Raw genomic sequence first — 20,948 nt, 5'->3', positions numbered from 1 at the left:
TAAGTTGGGCGGGTCGTTCTGGCTCCTGGAGAGTCAGGAAGGCGCAGAGCTGATCATGGCACAGGCTCCAGAGAACAAGGCCTTGAACGCCGAGGCTCCTCCTTCGCGTCAGCGGCAGACAGGGAGAAATCAAAGCACGCTTCAACTTCTTGTGTTTTTTTTGTGCCTCTTACCTGAATGTCTTGACGATTTTGAGTGGGATGAAGAGGACCTGGGACTCCTGGAGGGGTTATACACACCAAAAGGAGTAGGGAGTGAAGATCGAGGTGTCGTGGTCTAGTGGGGGAATGTGCTGTGTGTCCCAATACTGCCCTCACTCACACGGTTGTGTGACATGCTTCATCATAGGGCTGCTTACAATACCCCCCGGCGCAGCGAATGCCTGGGGTGGAGCAATAGGGTGGGGGAAGACAAACGCAACACAAAAGAGAGAAAACAATGCTTTCAATAGTGACTGGGAACGCCGGAAGTGAAAGTGTGGTGTGGGTTTAAAACTAGCTCGGAGGTGTCTCAATGCCTATACTTTATTCCTAGATCCTCCGGCCAGGATTAAAAACGGGAAGGATGGTGGTGACTGGGAGATATAATGTGCTTGTTACACCCCTCCTTACTGCCAGGTAGTCGACATGTTTCAGGCGTGTCTGTGCCCTTCGATTGAGGCACGCCGACCTTCTTCAGGACTCTGCCGGTCCCAGTATATCTGTGTAGTGCTATAACCTCAGTTTGAGGTTCACAGGTGTCAGAAACTCTAATCCTTACGTAAAGGTAGTTCCTCTAAAAATGTGTGGATTTCCGAGTTTACCCCCAAGTCATGTTAGAACTGGCGGTCGGCAAGAAAAGACCACCTGTAGTCACACTTACTCCAGGGGTGGTGCTCCTCCAGTTAGCTGCTCGCCTGCTCCCGCCGTGTAGGTATAGGCCAGGACCTTCCTTTCGACTGGGGCCAAGACCTCCGAGGAGTCGAGATCGCCTGCCGGGCCACAAGCAGCTTTAGGGACCACTCAATCAAAGCCTTCGGAGCCATGGCCTGGCAGTTGGAGCATGAATTTGAGTCATGGTCGCACTCCAGGCACCAGAGACAAACCAAATGCGAGTCCGTCACATGACATGGTGCGAGGACAGGCACCGCATTGGCTTGAACCCTGAAGACTTTCTAGACATGGTATTCCTACACACCAAAAACGGGTCGACAAAAAGGTGAAAAAATCCTGTCAAAGTGACAGAAGATAGCTCTGTTCACGGATCAGCGCTTGACTGGCACGGTAAGAAAAGAACTAAGTCAGCATGCCGAGGTGGCGCCTATATAGGGGATGCGGGTGTCACTTCCGGCGCGGATGACGCCACGAGGAGGCGACAGACGCCACCTACCAGCACGCAGGTGGTATCGCTCCAAGAAAAATCTTCCAGATCCAGTCTGACGCCGTGGAAATTCAAAGGTAAGAATCTGCAGCTAGATGTCTTTATCAGATATACAGAATTTCAAAGTTGGGCGCAAAACTGGCTCCCATCGAGAAGCCTTCCTGTTGTTGGTACAATGGATCCCCGTTTTGGAAGCATTTTTTAGAGGGCAACCTCGAACTGCGATACAAGGATGCGGTAGGGACTTGTGTGGGAGAAGGTCTTGAGTCCCAGAGTGCTTTAATTATATCAAGGCATTCCTTCAGTGGAATACTGAGCAAGATTAATAGATCCCTTGTGTCATTAAATTCAAGATCTTTATTTGGTTTAGGAGATCGATGCTGTTGCGTAAATGGATCTTAGGGAGTGGTACAAAATATTTGATAACTGCTATCATGTGCAATGTCTGGAAGATCCTGTGTGACATCGCGCAAAGTAGTGGCAGCTTGGCCAAGCACTGATGAGAGGTCGAGCAGAGGTGTAACTAGGTCAGCCTGCAACAGGGCAGGAAAAGCTAGCAGACATCTGGCTGGGGGTTCTGGCAAACAAATGGGGCCCAATGCGCTTCAGATGGAACCCGCAATGATCTGGAACAGCTGCGGCATTGCCTTCTTAAAGGTCTCTAACTGCTGCTGAGAAGCATATGGACTGGGAAATAAAGGGTACACAGACACCACTATGTCGAATGTTTGAATTGGACAACTAGAGAAGAGTCAGGGCCTTTAAAGTGCCACCTATGCCATGTCTCTCTGGAATGGGAGCAACGGAGGGAGGGCTTCCATTTGATCTTTTTGTCCTTGGCCTTCGTCTTACACTTATGCGCGGGCAGGGACCTGCATCAGCACCAGGACTTGTAACCGGACAGATTTTTTGTTTGGAGTCATATAACTTTGCCTCCTGCTTCCTGATGGCGTTTGGGTGTATCGGATAGCATTTATTGGAGGACTTCAAATCATGCTTGGAACAGAGATACCAAAGACCAATGTCATGCGAGTCTGTAACCGACATAAGCTTCCTGCTAGTGCACCACTGCTTTAAAATTGGCTATTATCTGGATTTTTTTTAATCAAGTCTTGGTGAAAGCAGGCACGGACGTTTGCATAATCTTTACTTCTTTCTGACATGTACGGCCTATTCCTAGGTACTGATTTCACTGCTTTAATTGCAGGCATTTAAAATCATAAAGGGAGAAATCAGCGTCTGTGATTGCATCTGGGAGCTCAAAAAGAGGTCAGATGAGCACTTACGTAAGTGCAAGAAACTGCTCAATGTCACCTGAAGGAGAATCTGCAAGGCACGGAGAGGGATTCCTTGTAGCAGGAGACAGAAACTTACCCCGATGGCTGGGGTGGCACCAAAGGTTTCTGTGGGTGTTTGAGGGTATGTTGTACAGTAGTCTGACATTATGTAGTAGAGATCAATGATAAAGTCTAAACTCAATTGTAAAGTTGGGCTTAGTAAGATGGCTTTTGATAATATTTATCAAAATATGACTTATGGCAGGTATAGTGTAAATTATCATAAAACGTAATGGGATTATTCTTCCTGCTCATAGCATGGGTAAGGGGCGTTTTCCTCACCTTATCTGCTTTGTACATCTTGGTCTAGGTCTTGGTCAGCCTTATCCTCATCTTCTTCTATGTCCTGATTCTTCTTATAGATTTGTGTCACACTTTTAACTGGGGCATATTGACCCTTGTCCAGGGATTTGCCCCGATTCTAGGATTTTTGGAGAAGGAGTTGAAGGTACACTGGAGGGTCAGATATCTGACCGCAGAGGGAATGTAGGGACATTTGTTTTTCTGAGATTTAAGGTTGTTTTATATGTAGTGGTAGAAGTTAATGGGGATGTCGACGGCAGATGAAGATATGTAGATAATTGAAAAGATCAAAGTGATGGAACTGTGGTGAAAGGCATTGCAACATTGAGGGAAGATGCGTTGTGGAAGCTGAAAAAGAAGAAGACTCAGCAGGTGCCCTACACAGCCCATCCAAGCTAAAGAGAAAAAATAGAGCAGTTCCTGCTAGACTACCTTCCACATGACGTGTAGTAGAACTTTGAGGGAATGTGGCCTCTACTAGGAGTGGTGTGTGAAGTGCTTTCTACTTATTGGCTGAAGCTTGGGTTTTTCTGTAAGAAGGTATCATGTTACAAAATGTTCTCAAACCCTGCCAGTTCTAGTTTAGAAAAAGACTGCATTTTAAAGATTACTTTGGGACTCCGAGCTCAACAACAGGGAATGATTCAAGCATGGAAATAAAAAAAAATTAAAAACATCTGGATAGGTTAAAACAGTAATCAATAAAGAACTGATTATTATCCAATGATATGCAAGGCTTTACTTGATCCCTTAGAGTCATCAAAGATTAATTTAGTAAGTCAAGTAATAGGATTAATGCTAGCTCACCTAATACTGACATTTGCTTATTTATTCAGCTTAATAAGCCAACCCATTCTAAATTTAAATTCTTTATCAGCCTCATTAGTTTCTCCAATTATTTTGACTTGCATTTTGCTTGCCTGACTACCTTTTAATACTCCATAACAAAAGATCACTCTTTATGTGGACTCGAAAATCGCAGAGAAAACAAAATACAAGTTCCTTGCCAATAGGAAAAAAAGGAGTGAGGTTCTTTTGATGAGTAATACAATATCAAAATCATTATGTATCCTGCGGTAAAGACCATGTATGGAGTGTGCAAGGAACAATTTTGTAGCTTTCATGTGCAATAAGCAACTAACATTCCAAGACAATATGCACAGCCTTCACTGTAAAGCACAGCATTATAGATCACAGCAGACCAGAAAAAAATAAGGTTTATAAAAAGGATTTAAAGAATGCACTGAGTCCTAGATATGATGTGATTAAAAGATAAAACTTCTAGAAACATCCATGATGCTCTCACGAGCATTTGCAGAATGCAAAGAGATTGTTTCAGTTTTGGAAAGTCACAGAATAAGGTATTCCGCTTAAGATAATCCACTGAATACTAGGACAGAGACAAGCTCCTGCATTTGGCAAGGACATTTAAAATACTACTGATGCACACCAGTACTCTGAAACATAGCTAAATCCCCAGTCACATTAAACAAACATTTTCCGTGTGGCAGGGAGTTGCTTGGACTTAAAATAAAAAGTTTTGGGCTGTGCATTGATTATACTTGCTTAAAACTTAATAATGATTGTCATTTCACAGAACCAGTTTGGGGGGGGGGAAATCGGGGACATGGATCACAGTGAGTCATACTGGTTTGACTTCCAGTCTTGCTGCTCCCCGATAATTACGTTTTTATGTCAAGGCCAGCAATATACTATGAACTATGGAAAAAAGTACCTCTATTGTCCATATTCTTAATTCTCAGAATGTACCAAGTATCATTGTAAAACCTCTCTGCAGTAGTGGGTCAAATGAATGGTATTACTATTGTGTTGCATTATGGTATGCAGCTCCATAAGACATACTAATGTCAGATATTGAAGGAAGCAGTCCTTAGAGTATCTGTTACAAAGTAGTCACTTTAGATAATGTTTCATTATAAAAACAAGAATATGTCCAGCAAACGTTTGCATGAGACAGTTTACATTTACCCCAGTAGTTGAAATTTTAAATACTAAGCTGGCTTAAATCATGAAATAAATGTACAGCTACACTTGTGCTGTTATTGTCCTTATCAATGAATGTGAGTGTATGAGAGCATAACATAGCACACATGTGGTCTACAACGTAAGGAAGAACAATTTAAATATTCATGCAGTTCAATCATTAGTGCCAGAGCAGCTAGTACACGACTCAACACTAAGACAAAATACCATGCAGGGTCAAACACGGAGGACAGGCTCTAATGCAGACACAGAGATAGGACAGCATTCATCAAAGGTGGTACAAACAGGGTACGTAGCAGAGACATTCTTCTAAATAATTACCACATCAATGGCGCAGACAAGCAATACTTTATGGAAGTTGAAAGATTTTACCAGGTATATTACATTTTCTAAAGTAAAAAAATGGCATCCAATAAGTACTTTAAATAGTTTATGTTTGGATACAGCACCTAGAGGTTGTGCAAATCAATGATTTGAACTGCAGAGGTCAATGCCTTGACTCAAGCATCTAATTACACCAGCATTATAAAGACTGCAGTGGGATTACCTGTCCTGGAAAAATCATAAATGGGTAAGACAGTTGTCATTCCAAGTCATTCCCACTTCACTCTACGCAGGCAAAGCTTTCCTTTTGCAGTCATTTTTGCACTGGTTTTCAAGAGAAAGCTGGTCTCAGTGAAGTGATCACGAAAGCCATAATGTGTATGCTCTAGGAGACATGTTTTATCTAAAAATCATTTAGCACCACCACTGAAACAGTCACAGCGAACACTACATGAAAACAATCTTTCCTTACCTAAAACTACAGGTGTGCGAGTAGTATCGCTGGCATCCTTTCCATTCTCAATTTCTGTTTCTTCTGGGAGTATCCTATCAAGTGTACCATTTGTAAAATGCTCAGCTTTTTCATATGATGAGATCTCATTGTGCTGCTGGTTTTGCCTAACCGGTGTACTTTTTGGAGAACCGGGTGCAATGGGGGTGGCAGGGGATGTGCGGATTTGCGGCTGTTTTTCAATTTCTTGAGAATCCTGCAGCTACAAAAAAATACAAAAGCAAGCTTTTATGGGTAAGTGACACAAGGTATATACATTTTAGTTTTTTGATGCAGAGTTGTAGAATTGGAAATTATAATAAGCATGCTGTTCTTGCCATCTACAATAACAAATGCTCACTCTAGGCTATCAATTAAGCTATTATTTCCTTTGTCAAAGTCAATCCAAGACCCTTTTACTTGTATCCACAAACTTAAAGGGCACTGGCGTTATTGTTAAGTTTCCAATGCTTTAAAGAATGTAGGAAAAAAGAGAACATGTTACTTGCCTTCGGTAATACCTTATCTAGTAGAGACTATCTAGCTCAGATTCCTTACCTTAGAATTATCTCCAGGCGGTAAGACTGCATTTGGAACTTTTTCATGAGCAGTACCCTGCATGCCAGTAGGTGGCGTCGATCAGCTCCATGCAACGCCATAAGCGTCAGATGTGATGTGCGTGATGCCTATATAGGCGCCAACCCAGCGCATGGAAATGAGTTTCATTTCGCAACTTTCCAAGCCAGGAGCACAGAGATATTAAAACAATGACCACAATGGCCCTGGAAGGGGGAACTGCCCTGTGCCAAGAAATTCATTTGCAGAGCAGGGATAATGCGGGGGAGCTTGGGCGGCTGTAAGGAATCTGCGGCTACATAGAGTCTCTACCAGATAAGGCATCACCGAAGATAAGTAACTAATAGAGACTTGTAGCCACAGATTCCTTCCCTCAGAATATATACCAAGGCAATAACCCCCAGAGGTAGGTCTGCAAAACACGTTAATACCAAAAAGTCCTGCAGGACCGAATGAGCAAAGTGCCCATCCCTACGGACCCAACTGTCTAGGCAGTAGTGTTTTGTGAATGTCTGCAGAGAAAGGTCCACGTTACTGCCTGGCGATGTCCAGGACAGGCACACCATTTGCCTACACAGTGGACGTGGCCTTGGCTCTGGTGGAATGATAACGTAAAACCTCAGGAGGTTGCTTCTTTGCAAATGTGCAGCAGATTTTAATTCCGAGCACGATCCATCAGGAGATGGTCCGCTTCTGCACAACCTTTTCCCTTCTTTGCGCCGACATACCCCACAAATAGTAGGTCGTCCAGCTGGAACTGTTTTGTGGGGTCAGGTAGAACGGTAGAATAACGCTCTTTTTAGGTCAGTGAAGTCGCTCCTCTTCTTTAAATGGATGTGGCGGAGCTTAAAACGTAGGCATGGTGATGGACTGCCCTACATGTAAGGGAGTGAGAACTTTTGCCAGAAAGGAAGCTCTGGCTCGAAGAACCAGCACCTCTGGGTAGCTGTTCAAGTCAGAGGCTTGGATCACAAAGCCTGAAGTTCAATGACCCTCTGGGCAGATATTATTGGATGAGATTAAGGTCCCACTGAGGCATGATAAAGGGAGAAGGAGGAACATGTGTTGCAAACCATTCAAGAACCTATGTACAATAGGGGATTTGAAGAGGAATGGCTGGACAAGCAACCGCAGAAAGGCTAATATAACAGAAAGACAACCCTTTAAGGTACCCAGAGCAAAGCCCTGCTGGGAAAGGGAAAGAACAAAGAGCAGAACCTGAGAAAGAGGAGCACAAATGGGGTGAACCTGCCTTTCTGTACACCATGCCACATACTTGCTCCAACGGAAGGCATATATCGTTTTGGTGGTGGGACGCCTGGCTGCCAGAATACCATCGCAGACTTCAGGCGGGAGGTTAAAAGCGGTCAACTGTAGCCGCTCAATCTCCTCGCAAGAAGGCAGAGCGTTAACAGGTTCGGGTGGAGAACTCTTCCCTGCTGCTGCCATAGAGGATCCTCCTGAAGAGGCAGCCTGATCGGAGGGCCAATGGCGATGATCAACAGCTCAGGATTCCAAACCCTCTGAGCCTGATTTCTTGACAACTCTGGGCAGGAGTGGTATGGGTGGAAAGGCATACAGAGGCCTGAGCACCACTCAAGATGAAGAGTCTCAGAGCGAGGGCTGCCTTGGAAACTCCAGGGCACATAACTGCTGGCATTGCGCATTCTTTGCAGTGGAAAACAGATCTAACCAATGCTCTGCCCACTGCATAACAAATAACAAGAACCACCTCAGGATGGAGATGCCATTCATGATCTGCTAGGCATCTTCTGCAGAGTTTGTCCACCCTAGCATTCAGAGAGTCCACAAGGTGTTGAACCACCAGGGATATACCCCGACGTTCCAGCCATGTCCACAGACTCACATGGTAGTGGTGTTCTCCATGAAGACCTGCACTAGCCTTCCGTTGATGGATGACAAAGATTTGTAATGCCAGCCGGATCGCTAGGAGCTCCAGAAGGTTGATGTGGAGTCTGGATTCTGCCTCTGATCTCCACCTCTTCCAGATGGATGCCCCATCCTGGAAGTAACGCACATGTCACCACTGTCTGAAGCATTGGGGAAGGTAGAGAGGACTGCCGTTGACCCAATCACGGTTTGTTAACCACCATTACAGATCTATTGCAGTTCCCTCTAAGAACTGGAACAGGTCGGAGAGATTCCCTGATGCTGCACCCACTGGAACTTCACGTCCCACTGCAGAGCCTGCATATGCCTACAGGTATGTGTCACAAGTAGGATGCAGGAGGCCATGAGGTCCAGCAGCCTCAGAGTCAGTCTCACTGAAATCCAGGATAGAGGCTGAAACAACAGTATCATAGCCTGAATATCCTGGACTTGCCGTTCAGGATGATAAGCCCGAAACTGCACCATGTACAGAACAGCTCCGATGAAAGACAGCGTTTGAGATCGAGTCAGGTGTGACTTTGACATGTCAATAGAGACGCAGCTGGAAGCCCCTTCCATGGCCAAGAAAGGAGCAAAAGGCAGATTGGGGAGCGAAAGACAGATTGGGGAGGTGAAGTGCCATGGAAAAGTCCAGGACCTAGTGGTAGCCCTGCCGTCCTTAAAGCACTCCAGGACTGAATCCACCTCGTCTCTGAAGAGACGGAGCCATCAAAGGCCTTATCCATAAGCAACACTTGGACATCCCTTGGAAAGCCAGTTGTTCTCAGTCAGGTGTGGCGCCGTAAGGCCACTGTTGAGGAAAACACTCTGCCCAGCGAGTGGGTGGTATGCAGTCCACATCTGATCATGAACTTGGCTGCATCTCTTCCTCTGACAACAGCCTGGGACTGTTTGGCCGGGCTACCTCCAGAACCATGGGCAGCGCTTGCGCAATCAAATCCCACAGAGCATGGGAGTAGTGGCACAAAAGGCATGTGGTGTTCACAGACCACAGTGCCAGCCTGGTGAAGAAAAAAATCTTCTTCCTTAAGGTGACCAGCCTCTTGGATTCCCTATCCAGTGGGGCGGTAAAGAATGCGCCAGGATTTACACGGGAGGTAGTGGTAGGTAGTGGTAGAGGCTTGGACAACAAACTTCTCCGGGGTAGGGTGTTGCGTGGGAAAATTGGTGTTTCCTGGGGCAGGGTGGTGGACGATTGTCCTGTTCACTGGAGCCCCTGTGCTGGGCTTGGAACAGGTCCCAAAAGGACATCAGTAATGGCTCCTTGAAAGTGAGAAGCAGTTGCGAGGGGGTCACTCCAGACTGAACCCCCTCCATCAAGATGTTCATCACAGAAGGCAGACTATGGTCCAGGAAAGGTACCTCTATTGTACACTAGAAAGGTTCATATTTAGAACCCTATTTTGTGAACTACTTAAGATATTTCCCCTGACAACCAAATTGACAGCACTCCTGTTTTGACCCATTTGTTTTAATAAACTTTTAGTTTGCATCTAAAATTCATGGCGAACACGGAGCTCAACAATAGCAACCTTGTGACTTGAGGCAAAGACAAGTCACTTCGATTAACGTGGGTACGTTGGTGGTATCATGTTTCAGTGCTTTAAGACAAATAAACACATTTGATTACAATTGGATTTATTTTACAATTCAAATCTCAAATTTGGAATGTGGTGGATTGGAAACGTTTGTGTATCCCGGATATGTTTGTACTCTTGCCTGCCAAATTGTATGTAATGTAGAGGAGGTAATGGCCTAGCTTCCCTTGGCTATGGGCGCATCTTGGCAAGGCATGAACTAGAACATTGGCTTCCTAATGAAGTTCTGAAAGAAACTTCATTCAGAGACAGAGGCCCACAACTTTTATTGCACAGCTTATCGCCAAGCTCCCCACCTAGATAGGAGTCCCCAAGTAGGCTAGACTTCTTTTGCCTTTCATGAGAATGTCAGACAGGAATTAATTTGGGGTCTTTCTCCTTTGTTTAGACACTGAGACCAAATTAAGACCAACAGGCAATGTTGTAGATTGAAAGGGTTCCCCTTCTTCAAATCTGAAACATGTTCTGTGGTACTTACGAATTTCAATTAGAACATGAAAATAAATAGACAAAGGTCTAAAGACACCATGTGGTGTTTACTTTGCAATGTTTGCAAAATCTATGCCTGAGGAAATATTTTGGACATCTGTAACGTATTATTTAGCTAGTTGAAGAATCGTAAGTCGGAAATAGGCTGCAGATCACTCACCTTGTTTGCAATCGAGAAGCACCTGGAGTAAGAAAAGGTTACTTGTAACCCTGGTTCTGCATGATAAGCACCTGCAGAGAAGTCATAATTGTTAGAATAATTCTCTGCTGCTATGGAGGCCTCAGAACACTATTATTGTTTCTATCAAATTGTGAGATGGTACAGAGTAAAGCAGGATAAAATGCAGATACTGATCTCTAAAAAGTCTATACAGGCAATATTTTTTTTACTATTCAAGCTGTTATTAAGAATTAAACACGTTTCCCAAAACAACATGCCTTGTACTGGCAGTTGCCTTGGTCTGTTCTTTTTGAGAAGTATGTGGAGATAAATTTAGTTTAAACTCACAATTTTTATGATGTATTCCCAAGTTCAAAATCAGAGAGGACAGCTGGTTGTTGGTACTTCAATAGAGAGGCCTCCGCAGCAGAACCAGGATTACAAGTAACCTTTCTTCTGCATCGTAGGATATTCATTGATAGTCATAAAGTGTTGGAATAGAGTAGAAAATTTTAAAATTCTCCCTAGTGACAATTGGTTATACAGCACAATAACGAGTCTTAAGTAGTTTTCATGAATAGTGTAGGCTATAGAGTATTCTCCAAAAGAATTTCTCTGAGTAACTTAACCTACCCTACAGTCATCTCGCTTATCAGATTTAAGACAGTTGTGTCTTCTAAAACTGACTTCTAAGTAGCAACTTTGCAGATGTTTGATAAAGAGATATTTCTCAGCCACTCTGTAGTAGTCGCTTTGCCTCTAGAGAAACGAGCTCTTCATTTCCCTGGCACAAGTGGATATACAAGAGACAATTCAAACAGAGACTGAAGGAGGAAAGGTCTACATGTATGGGGCGAGAGTTGACCCGATTTAAGTACATTTTGGTCCTGTCTATGGAATAGCGCAACACACTCTCGACATCAAGTGAATGTAAACAATGGTCAATCGGGGAAGCAGGATTGCTGAAGAAAATTGGTAGAATAATGGTCTGGTTGATATGAAATTCCTGAACTACTTTCAGAAGGAAAGATGAATGTGTCATCAGGACTACCCTATTGGAATGCAAAATGGTATTTGGCTTTGCTGCCAAAATGACTTGTATCTCACGAATCTTACAAGTTAAAGTAAGTCACTGAAAAAGGTGTCTTCACGGAAGATGCTCCAATGAAGCCTTGTGAATACACTCAAAAGGAGGGCCCATGCATTTTATAGGATCAAATTAAGTTCCCAAGGAGGTGAAGGTACTCCTGTAGGAGGAAAAACTTTCTTCAAACCTTCTAGAAAGTCTTTAGTCATGGGAATCCTGAAAATGATTCTCAGGTGAGGAGCTTTGTAGTGGAATTAGGAGTTTTTCAATAGGATGTGGTAGTCCCAAAATGGACTTTGATTGAGGAGAACTGAAACTGGACTGGAACCATATTTAACACATAGGGCAAATTTGCTTCTTCTTGGCAAGAGATGTGATTGTGATATAGTCTTTTGACACCACAAACAAAATTGATTGCTTCCATCTGAAAGAATAAGAGGCTCTTGTGGATGGTGTTTTTTCCTCTCTTTAAAAGTTCATACAAGATCAAGGTAACCTTATTTTCTGATCTTATAAGCCATGCTACAAAATTCACTGACTTTGAGTGGAGTAAATAACCCTGCTATCTAGCCAATAGGTTCAGTTGGTATAGCAACCTCTTGTGTGGTTTACTGACACCTGTAGAAAATCCAGGAACCAGAACTGGTTTCTCTTCTCAGGGGTAATCAGGATCAGCAACGCTTGAAAGTACAAACATACTTCAGGGACCAATGGAAACAGTGGAAATATGTATATTAATTTTGCTGACCAGTTTACAAAAAAAACTATACAAACCTAGGTCCTTCACAAGATCTGTTGCTTCAATAACAACCTAGCCTAGCGGTCGGCCAGAATAAATCAGAACTGACTCAAAAGAGAAATATAGAACATGCAAGCAAAACAAGGAAATTGAGAGGGATGGGCCATGATCTGGACAGATACAGAAGTAAAGGTTCAATGGTTCTGAACAACACAAAATGAAGACTGATTCAGAGTATGGATAAACTAGTTATAATCAGCAATACACAGTTACATTCAAAATAAGCTGGAACTCATCCTTATGGGTTCACATAAGGGCCCACGTTTATGAAATTTCCAGCAAATAATAAGAGAACCAGAAACCTAAGGGAGCAATGAAAACATGAGGGCAAGAAAGTGGATAAGGGCAGAACACAGAGGTGGAACCTAAAAAGGGGAATCAAGGGAGCAGCAAAACAACAAAGGTGCACGACTGAGGAAGGCTGGGCTGCGAACTAGAACGCCCAGTAAAGAAACCCACCAAGCCACATTATTGCCATGCAAGGAACGATAGTTCCCACAGCCTTCAACACAGATTCTGCCTCGAGTCCCCAAAAAGATAAAAAAGTGAAAAAAGGAATCTCTCCCAATTCAATATGCCTGCAACCAGAAAAAGCAGAGAAAATTACCTCAGTCCTATTTCTATGTGTATTCCTGACTACCCTGCGTGTGTGACTGCATTGTAACGAGCCATCCTGCACCACTGAGCAAACATCTGCATGCTAACCCAAGGCTCCACAGGTACCAAGTCCCTAACCGTCTCTAAATCAGGTACCCCACTGCTGTATGCTGTCAGAAGGAGAACAAGGCTGGTCTCCATGACATAAGAGCCCAGAGTCGCTGACCACTGAGCACACTCCCACACCAATCCATTCACAGTGATTCGGACTTCTACTGTAGACCCTGCACGAAAAAGTCCTCTAGATGGGCTTCCCAACAAGACAGGGATGCATTCTTAACATTTATCTGCACAACAGGATCCTGTTAGAAAGACATGGTCTCCTTGCAACACCAAGAGAGAGATTACTTTGCAGTTATAAAGAGCTAAAGTTTGTCATCCAAATTGTCTTTTAATTTAGATCACAGAACCCCCATATACTGTTAAGGTGGCCTCAGACTCAGTCTTGCATTTGGAACAATTAAAATACGGGATGCCATCGAAAATCAGTAAAGAGGGGATCTGATGAGCAATTAGATTGGGAGCTTTGAAGAGGAGATGGCACTTCTCTCCAGACTGAAAACATTGTCCTCCAAAGGAAACATTTTTCTTCACATGCTGTGTCTAGTATTGCTCGTAGACCGGATAGAATATGTAAAGATGTATCTGTAAATCCAAGCAGTGCAACAGCAAGATTGTTGGCTGCAACTCCTGCACAACTTTTTGTGGAATGTGGACTTTTATTAGTCAATCGTCCAGAAGTGGGTAGATGAATATTGTCTTTCAACAGACATGGGCTGCCATTACTGCTAAGCACTTGGAGAAAGTCAGAAGAGCAGACTTAACACAAAAGAGTACAGCTGTGAGATGAAGGTGGAAATTACCTACCGTCAAAGATCCTGGGCCAAGCTAGACACCACTTTCTACACACTGTTATACGCGACGCTGCTACTCATAGAAATATAAGAAAAGTGGAGAGGCTATACATTTGTCTCTTGGCACAGGATCTTAATAAACCCTTGGAATTTGACATAGCTGTTACTTTTTTGATTTGAAGGTCATTTGGAACACTTTATAGTATTAGCCCTGAGGAAGTCTGTGGCCCACACCACAAAAGACAAAACACGTGTTGGCGGCTAGGACTGTTGTTGGAAAAGTTGATTTGAAATAAAAGAAGATTAAGAAGACCTTCTCAATGTTGACTCATTAAGGACTTTGATGATTGTGAAACAAGCTCAGGATATATTTATCTTTTTATAAAGCATTGCGATTGTCTCTTTTAGCAGCAGGAATGTGAAAATAGGCATCCTGTAGCTCCACAATACACATCCAATATCCATGTTTGAGATTTGCAAAAATTTGAAGCAGCCCTAGCATGTGGAACTTCTCTCTTCTGATCCACTCATAGGTAAGACGTATATCTAGCACTGGTCTGAACTCCTACTTTGGGCCTTTTTTCCAAACCTGGAAATATCTTGGAATACTTCAATAAATTACTTTCTCCTAGTAGGGGGAAGAGAAAATTGTTCTATTGCTCTTTTTTTGCAACAGTGATATTGCCTTCTTGTACAGTTCAGCTAGCTGGAATTTTGTAGATGGCTTAGGTAGTATATAGCTGGTGGGGAGGCTTTGAATTTTAGTGAGTAGACATCTTTTACAATAGTTTGCAACCATCTGTTGTCAGAATTTCGTGCCAAAATTTTAAATGTTGTGTCATGGTGGGCACACTAATAGATAACGGAGGGTGGACGAAGGAGAAGTCACTGCTTGCTGTCAGAGAACGGTCTCTCAGATGAAGTGTTGGTTGATTTAGAGATTAAATAATTGAGCTTTGTCTGGGATGGCATTTGTACCTTTAGCCCTAGTAAAGCTTTACCTGTTGGTAGGGGCAACAAGGGAACTGAACAGCCTGAGAAGCCTTGTCATTTTTCTTCTTATTTTTAGTTTGGAAGTATTGCAGTTTCCCTCACAGCCTGATGTTTCCATATCTTTGAAGGTTTTATTTATTTATTTTTTAATTTTTTCCCAGCATTCACACTATTTTTTTAATGTGAAGCTAGGAGACAGACAACACATACCATGTGTCTCTGAAAGCTTTTTCTTCGCAAAATAACACTTCATAAAAAGTGAAAAAATAGTGGTAGACAAAGATGGAATGAAAAGGGAAAAAAAATGCCTAAATACTTCCTGGCATTAAAAGAGGTCAATGGAAATAAAATAAAATAAAAAGGTCACTAAGTTCTGAGACCATTTTTGACAAAAGTAGATGAAACACCACCCAGGGTTTTCCTGAAATCCTCTCACACAAAACAGAAAAAAGAGCTGACTGCGAGGCAAATGCCTCTACAAACAATCTTAGGGTGTGGAATATGAAGTCCCTGGACTCTTAAAGGAGCAGAGTGCAATTTTATTTCTGTTAATGCAAACCTACGAAGCAGCTCTTTTTCTCTCTATTTAAACATTGTGCTGTGTTTTTAGGATCTACAATGTAGTTTTGAGAAGGGTGTTCCTAACCCTTTTTTACATTTCAGTCTAAATACTGAGAAAATGTGCCTGGGTAGACGTTTAGGAAATAATTCACCATATTTCATAATGCTGAACATTTCAGCCTCTCACAGTCTATTATATTGGATGTTCGTGTTCTGCACATAGAGAGGAATTATTCTTAAGATTATGACTATCAGTAAAGATACTATGAAGCAGAATATTATTTCCATTTTGGATGAGTAAATTTCTCTACAGCCACTTTCTTGAGCATAGATAGGCAGAAATCTATGTGGCATGAAAACAGTAGAGAACAGGGGATCTTCTTAAAATGGAAGGAAGTGCTCCAAGTTGATGATATTAAGAACCCACTGTCCTCAAGTAGTCTTCCTCCATCTCAATAGGAATACTACATGGAGTCTCGAAGTACTGGGAATCATGCCACTAAAGTGCTTTTAGAGTGGAGGATGAGATTAATGTCTGTTGTAATCCTTTTTCAGCACTTCTTGTCACTCTGATAGTGGTGGTATGTGAGACCTATTGATGAAGATTGATCTAAGCCCAATAACTTACAACACCATTTGTGAACTTCGTGAGCTACGGAGGCTTGTCCAAACAAATTCACAGTAGCTCTGTTCCTCTCCTATCTCTAAAAAAAAAACCTGATGCTTTTTGTCGAACAACTGCTCACTGTTAAATGGCATATCGCATATCTTTCAGTCTGAACTGTACATCAGTCCAAGCTGTTTTGTAAGCTTTGTTCTGAAGCAGCAAGGTCCTCCTTCACAACGTGCCCGGAGGACTGAAAGGTTTCAAATGAAGGTTGGACATGTCGCATAAATTCATAGGTGAATGAAAGCACGATGCCGTAAGGCACGTAGTATTGCAAGCTTGAAGAGTCGAGAAAGCCTACTCAAAAACCTTGCTGTCCATTGCATCAGGCTATTCTGATACTTGATGTGCCAGAAATGGTAGGAAGGCGGCTTTGCAGATGAAAAATTAACTGACATTTTCTAAGGGATGAATGGTAAGCACTTTCTGAATAACTAGGTCACTGTTTACTGGCTGTATGACCATTTACAGTGGGTGCTGAATGAGGCTACACCCATGCTGTCATTATCGATTCCCTCAATGGTTCACTAAAAGGCAAAAAGGGCTTCGAAATCTAAGCTTCTTAAGAAAGTATTGCATTAACGGGGTTATGGTTCAATTTAACAGTAGATCAGGGATTAAAAGCTTAGTCCTTCTTGAGGGAGACCCGTGATGATTGGAAATAAAGACCCCCAAGATAATGTTTGGTTGTCTTATAATTTGTTTTGTCATCTTCATCGCTTCTTGGGTATGGCTCTGAAACACCAAAGTATCAGAATGAAACTAACAAAGGTCATCAAAACAAGCAACAGCTTCTGGCCTTGCAAATAGTTTCATTATCAGAAAATAGCCTAGATATTCTCTTCTAACAGTTTAGGATCCCATCTATCATGGGTGTAGTTGAAAAGCGGATAGATGAATCCACTAGAACCGATTCAAATGCTGCTAGCAGCGATCCGACCGGCAGAGGTGCTGGAGTCTTAACGACAGCACACCAAGCATTGTAACTGGAACCAAAAGAATGGCTATAAAGGACTTCCACCCAGACCAGAGGCCACAGGCGATGAGGCAGAGTGCAAAGATGGTGCAAAATGCGAAAGAAAGCAGGGTCTGAGGGCATACCATATGTTCTCACCTTCAATCGAAGATGAAAAACATTAGGCATGAATTGTCTGATGGTTTCAAGATACTCGGGATTTGCAAACGAAGATAGAAAACTCACCTGCTGACATTGTGGCTTTTGTAGAAATGGAATTAGCTGTGAATAAAAAATAACAGCTCTTCATCGGTCTATCCCTTTTTAGGGTAGTAGCTTCCCCAGGCTGTCTCAACTTCACATGGGTGGAACATGAGATGTTTTTATGATTCTTATGGGACTGACAATGTTGTGTGGACGCCATGTGAGGAGAAGATCTCTGTGAAGAAGTGGCCTGACGTTGCAACAGTCCAAAACTTACACAGTTGCTTGTGAAAATCCCTACAAAGACGATATATCATTTGTCACAGGGTACAGTTATTACATGAACATGAATTAGTCTTGGATATTAATCATCATAAACCAGATAAATGTGGGTCAGAAAAAGCCATTGGCCTGTTGCACTGAGGAAGTCAAAAGAGAGGGACAAAAAAGTCCACTGCCTTGAGTCTGTAGAATGATGTAAAAATATAAATGTAGGTTAACAAGGCTGTTGGGAACTTCATCAACAGGCTTCATCACTATGATATCCGACAGATTCAAAGCCATGCCTCCTCAGCGCCACCAAGCTCTAGATAGGAGAAGGATTCAAAGAAGTTCTGGATCGAGTCAGGTGGCAGGCGGCAGTTCAAGATGAAAAATCTGTGAAGAGTATCCATTAGAAATAATATACATGTTTCATAAGGTGTCAAAGTAATTACAGGCCACTAAAATATAAACAAAGCATAAATCAAGTGAACCCATGATCAATCAGGGAATTCTTTTTCCAAATGAACACATTTTTTTGGTATCATTCAACACAACATACTTCTAACAAGAAACATCACAGTTGCACTTTGCATATAAGTCTCTCAAGTGATTAACTTTTAAGTGCATGAAACAAATGTGGCACATTTTCTAACATAATGACTTTAATATGAGTAGTAGATGTTTCCTGAACACTATGCAAGTCACACTTTTTTTTCTCAATTAGGATAATGGTACCCTTTATGTTAATGACTTTTAGCGAGAACTATAGCCACACTCTTTCGTAGAATACCCTCCCAATACGAAAATTTACAAAATCAAGTAATACTATGCCATCTGTTGTATCAAAAATATTAGTTTGCAGCTTAAAACTCTTACCAACAGATTGTTTTAACTGTGTGTCTCCTGCTTTTTAGGTCTCAGCTGTCGAAAGCAGCGCATGCGCTGCTCTCGGCATTCGAGAGCTTCTTGGAATTAATACAAATTCCGAAGCGCTCGGAGGCGGAGTTGAAGACCCGCCCATCTTTTTAATTGGCCAGCGTCATCTTAAATGCAAAACGCTGGTTTCTGATTGTAAAGGAGCCTTCTTAGTCCCTCCTTGTTGCCGCCTTGTCTCCTTTTGGCCACGCCCACCGGAATTTGATCTTTTACCGGTGACGTGACACGCTCTCTCTCATTAGGTGGGACGCACTTTTTTTCCCACATTCGGCTTTGCCAAAGGCAGCTGCGTGTTTATTTTCCCATCGCGCTTTCACTTAAAGTGAAAGCGCGATGCGAAAATAACCATGCGGCTGCCTTTGCAGTATCGCGCTTGTTTGCTGACTATCCATTCTGCTCCAGAGTAAAGAGGTAATCAGCCGCGTGTTTATTTTTCCATCGCTCTTTCACTTAAAGTGAAAGCGCGATGCAAAAATAAATAGCGGCTACCTGACGCACGCTTGTTTCCTCATGCAAAGATGTCTGTGTCTGGGAAGAAAGAGTTCACGCAAAACCGCATTGAATATTTTAGCATTTGTTTATATTATTAATAAAGCGCTGCGTGACTCCATGTGACTTCTTTCGAGTGCTCCACTAAAGGGGATTACACGAGTAGGGGGCAGGTGGGGGCTATAGATAAAACATGCCATTAAGGCCTTTTAAGATTCTGGAATTTTCAGATAGGACCGTATTATTCACTTATTTGTATTTATATATCCAGGGACGTAACGTAAAATGATACCCCACGCAGAACGTGAAGAGGGGCCCCTGAGTTTCCCTTTTCTCACAAATATTCATTGGCATTGGGCGAAATGCGGCCCCTCTGAAGGGTTTGCGGGCCCTTGAATGGTTGTACCCCCTCACACTGCAGAGGACTATATTACGCCCCTGCATTTCTCTATAGAGCTTCCTGTGTTCAGGTGCTAAACATAAGACAGTAACTCAAGAGGGAAAGTTTCAATTGGAGAGAAAACATCCTAGTCCATGAGTACCGAAGTATCTTTCGCATACATTCTAGTTCACCTGTTACAAGTGCTACAACCAACACCCCATTACCTGACCCTAATAGAAATGATCAGTCATTTTTCACTTCGATTTTCCAATTTAGATTTTATTGAGCAAAACGTACTTCATGAAAAAAAAGTTATTTTATGGGTTTTTTGTCTCCCTCAAAAGGCTCAAAGCTGTCAACACCCTCCCCTGTCCCTTAGCAAGCCACAGTGTGCTTTTCCACCCCGGTTGAAGTTTTCCTCTAACAAGCTGCGACAGCCCGGCTGCAGTTAGCTAGTCACAGCGCAGCTCCTGCAGGCTGCTGTCACTGTGCAGCAAGCGCACTCGAACACCTGCCCCTTCACCCATCAACCAGCATCAATCCCTCGCATGGTATTGTTCTTTTTCTTAAATGTTTATATCCTGTCACCAGAGCGCGAAAGGGAAAGATGGACAGCGCCCATGTCGCGCGCAGGAGCTGGCGCTGTCATCGCAGGCGCCTCTCTTTTGAGCTGCAATTAACTTTGAGAACTGCGAAATGGAGAGTATTGGCTGGACTTTAACCACGGGTGACCCCACAGTTGGTCCGTTGCATGCGGGGGGGGGGGGGGGGGGGGGTTGGGGGCTCGTGATGGAGAGAGACTGTCAGCAGCGCAGACAGGAAGATGCTGTTCAGAGCGATGGACCCTTCATGTACGGAGATTAGAGAAGCCAGATCTATAATCTACATATTAAACGGGGCACGAGACGAGTAGTGTTACAAAAAACAAATAATGGACGGAATGCTGACAATGCATACATTCTCCTCCAGTCAAGAGATCTGGGTTAAATCCATCGTTCTTTTGCCCACTACACCACCCCAGTTCAGACATGGCCATATGCAAATCAGTCTTGACCCTGTGCCTCATGGGAACAGTCCAGCCCGAACTGCCCAGCCATGTCTTCCCTGGACCGGAATCAAGCATCCTAGGACCGGTTTCTGGCTATCAGCCGTCATCAGCCAGGATAGCTTGACTCCAGTGGCGTAGTGAGCACGGGTCCCACGTCTGGGAATACCCATCCCACTTAGGGCGAAAAGCGTTACAACAAACAAATGATGGACGGAATGCTGACAATGCATACATTCTCCCCCAGTCAAGAGATCTGGGTTAAATCCATCGTTCTTTTGCCCACTACACCACCCCAGTTCAGACATGGCCATATGCAAATCAGTCTTGACCCTGTGCCTCATAGGAACAGTCCAGCCCGAACTGCCAAGCCATGTCTTCCCTGGACCGGAATCAAGCATCCTAGGACCGGTTTCTGGCTATCAGCCGTCATCAGCCAGGATAGCTTGACTCCAGTGGCGTAGTGAGCACGGGTCCCACGTCTGGGAATACCCATCCCACTTA

The 20,948-nt window shown here is 43.2% G+C and overlaps 1 protein-coding gene across 2 annotated transcripts in view; it reads right to left on the bottom strand.

Annotated features, from left to right (window-relative positions):
* The window catches only part of ARFGEF2 (ARF guanine nucleotide exchange factor 2), a 629,301-nt gene that overhangs the window by 470,009 nt on the left and 138,344 nt on the right, over positions 1–20,948 (bottom strand). Inside the window, exon 6 of one of the 2 annotated variants that reach the window (XM_085619427.1) lies at positions 5,800–6,040. In XM_085619427.1, the coding sequence (XP_085475553.1) occupies positions 5,800–6,040 (241 nt within the window). The remainder of the gene's footprint in view (positions 1–5,799; positions 6,041–20,948) is intronic. The other variant, XM_085619428.1, reaches the window with a different exon arrangement.

Source organism: Triturus cristatus, chromosome 7, assembly GCF_964204655.1.
Source record: "Triturus cristatus chromosome 7, aTriCri1.1, whole genome shotgun sequence".
Classification (NCBI taxonomy): domain Eukaryota; kingdom Metazoa; phylum Chordata; class Amphibia; order Caudata; family Salamandridae; genus Triturus; species Triturus cristatus.
This window is presented reverse-complemented; position numbering and strand designations above follow the sequence as displayed.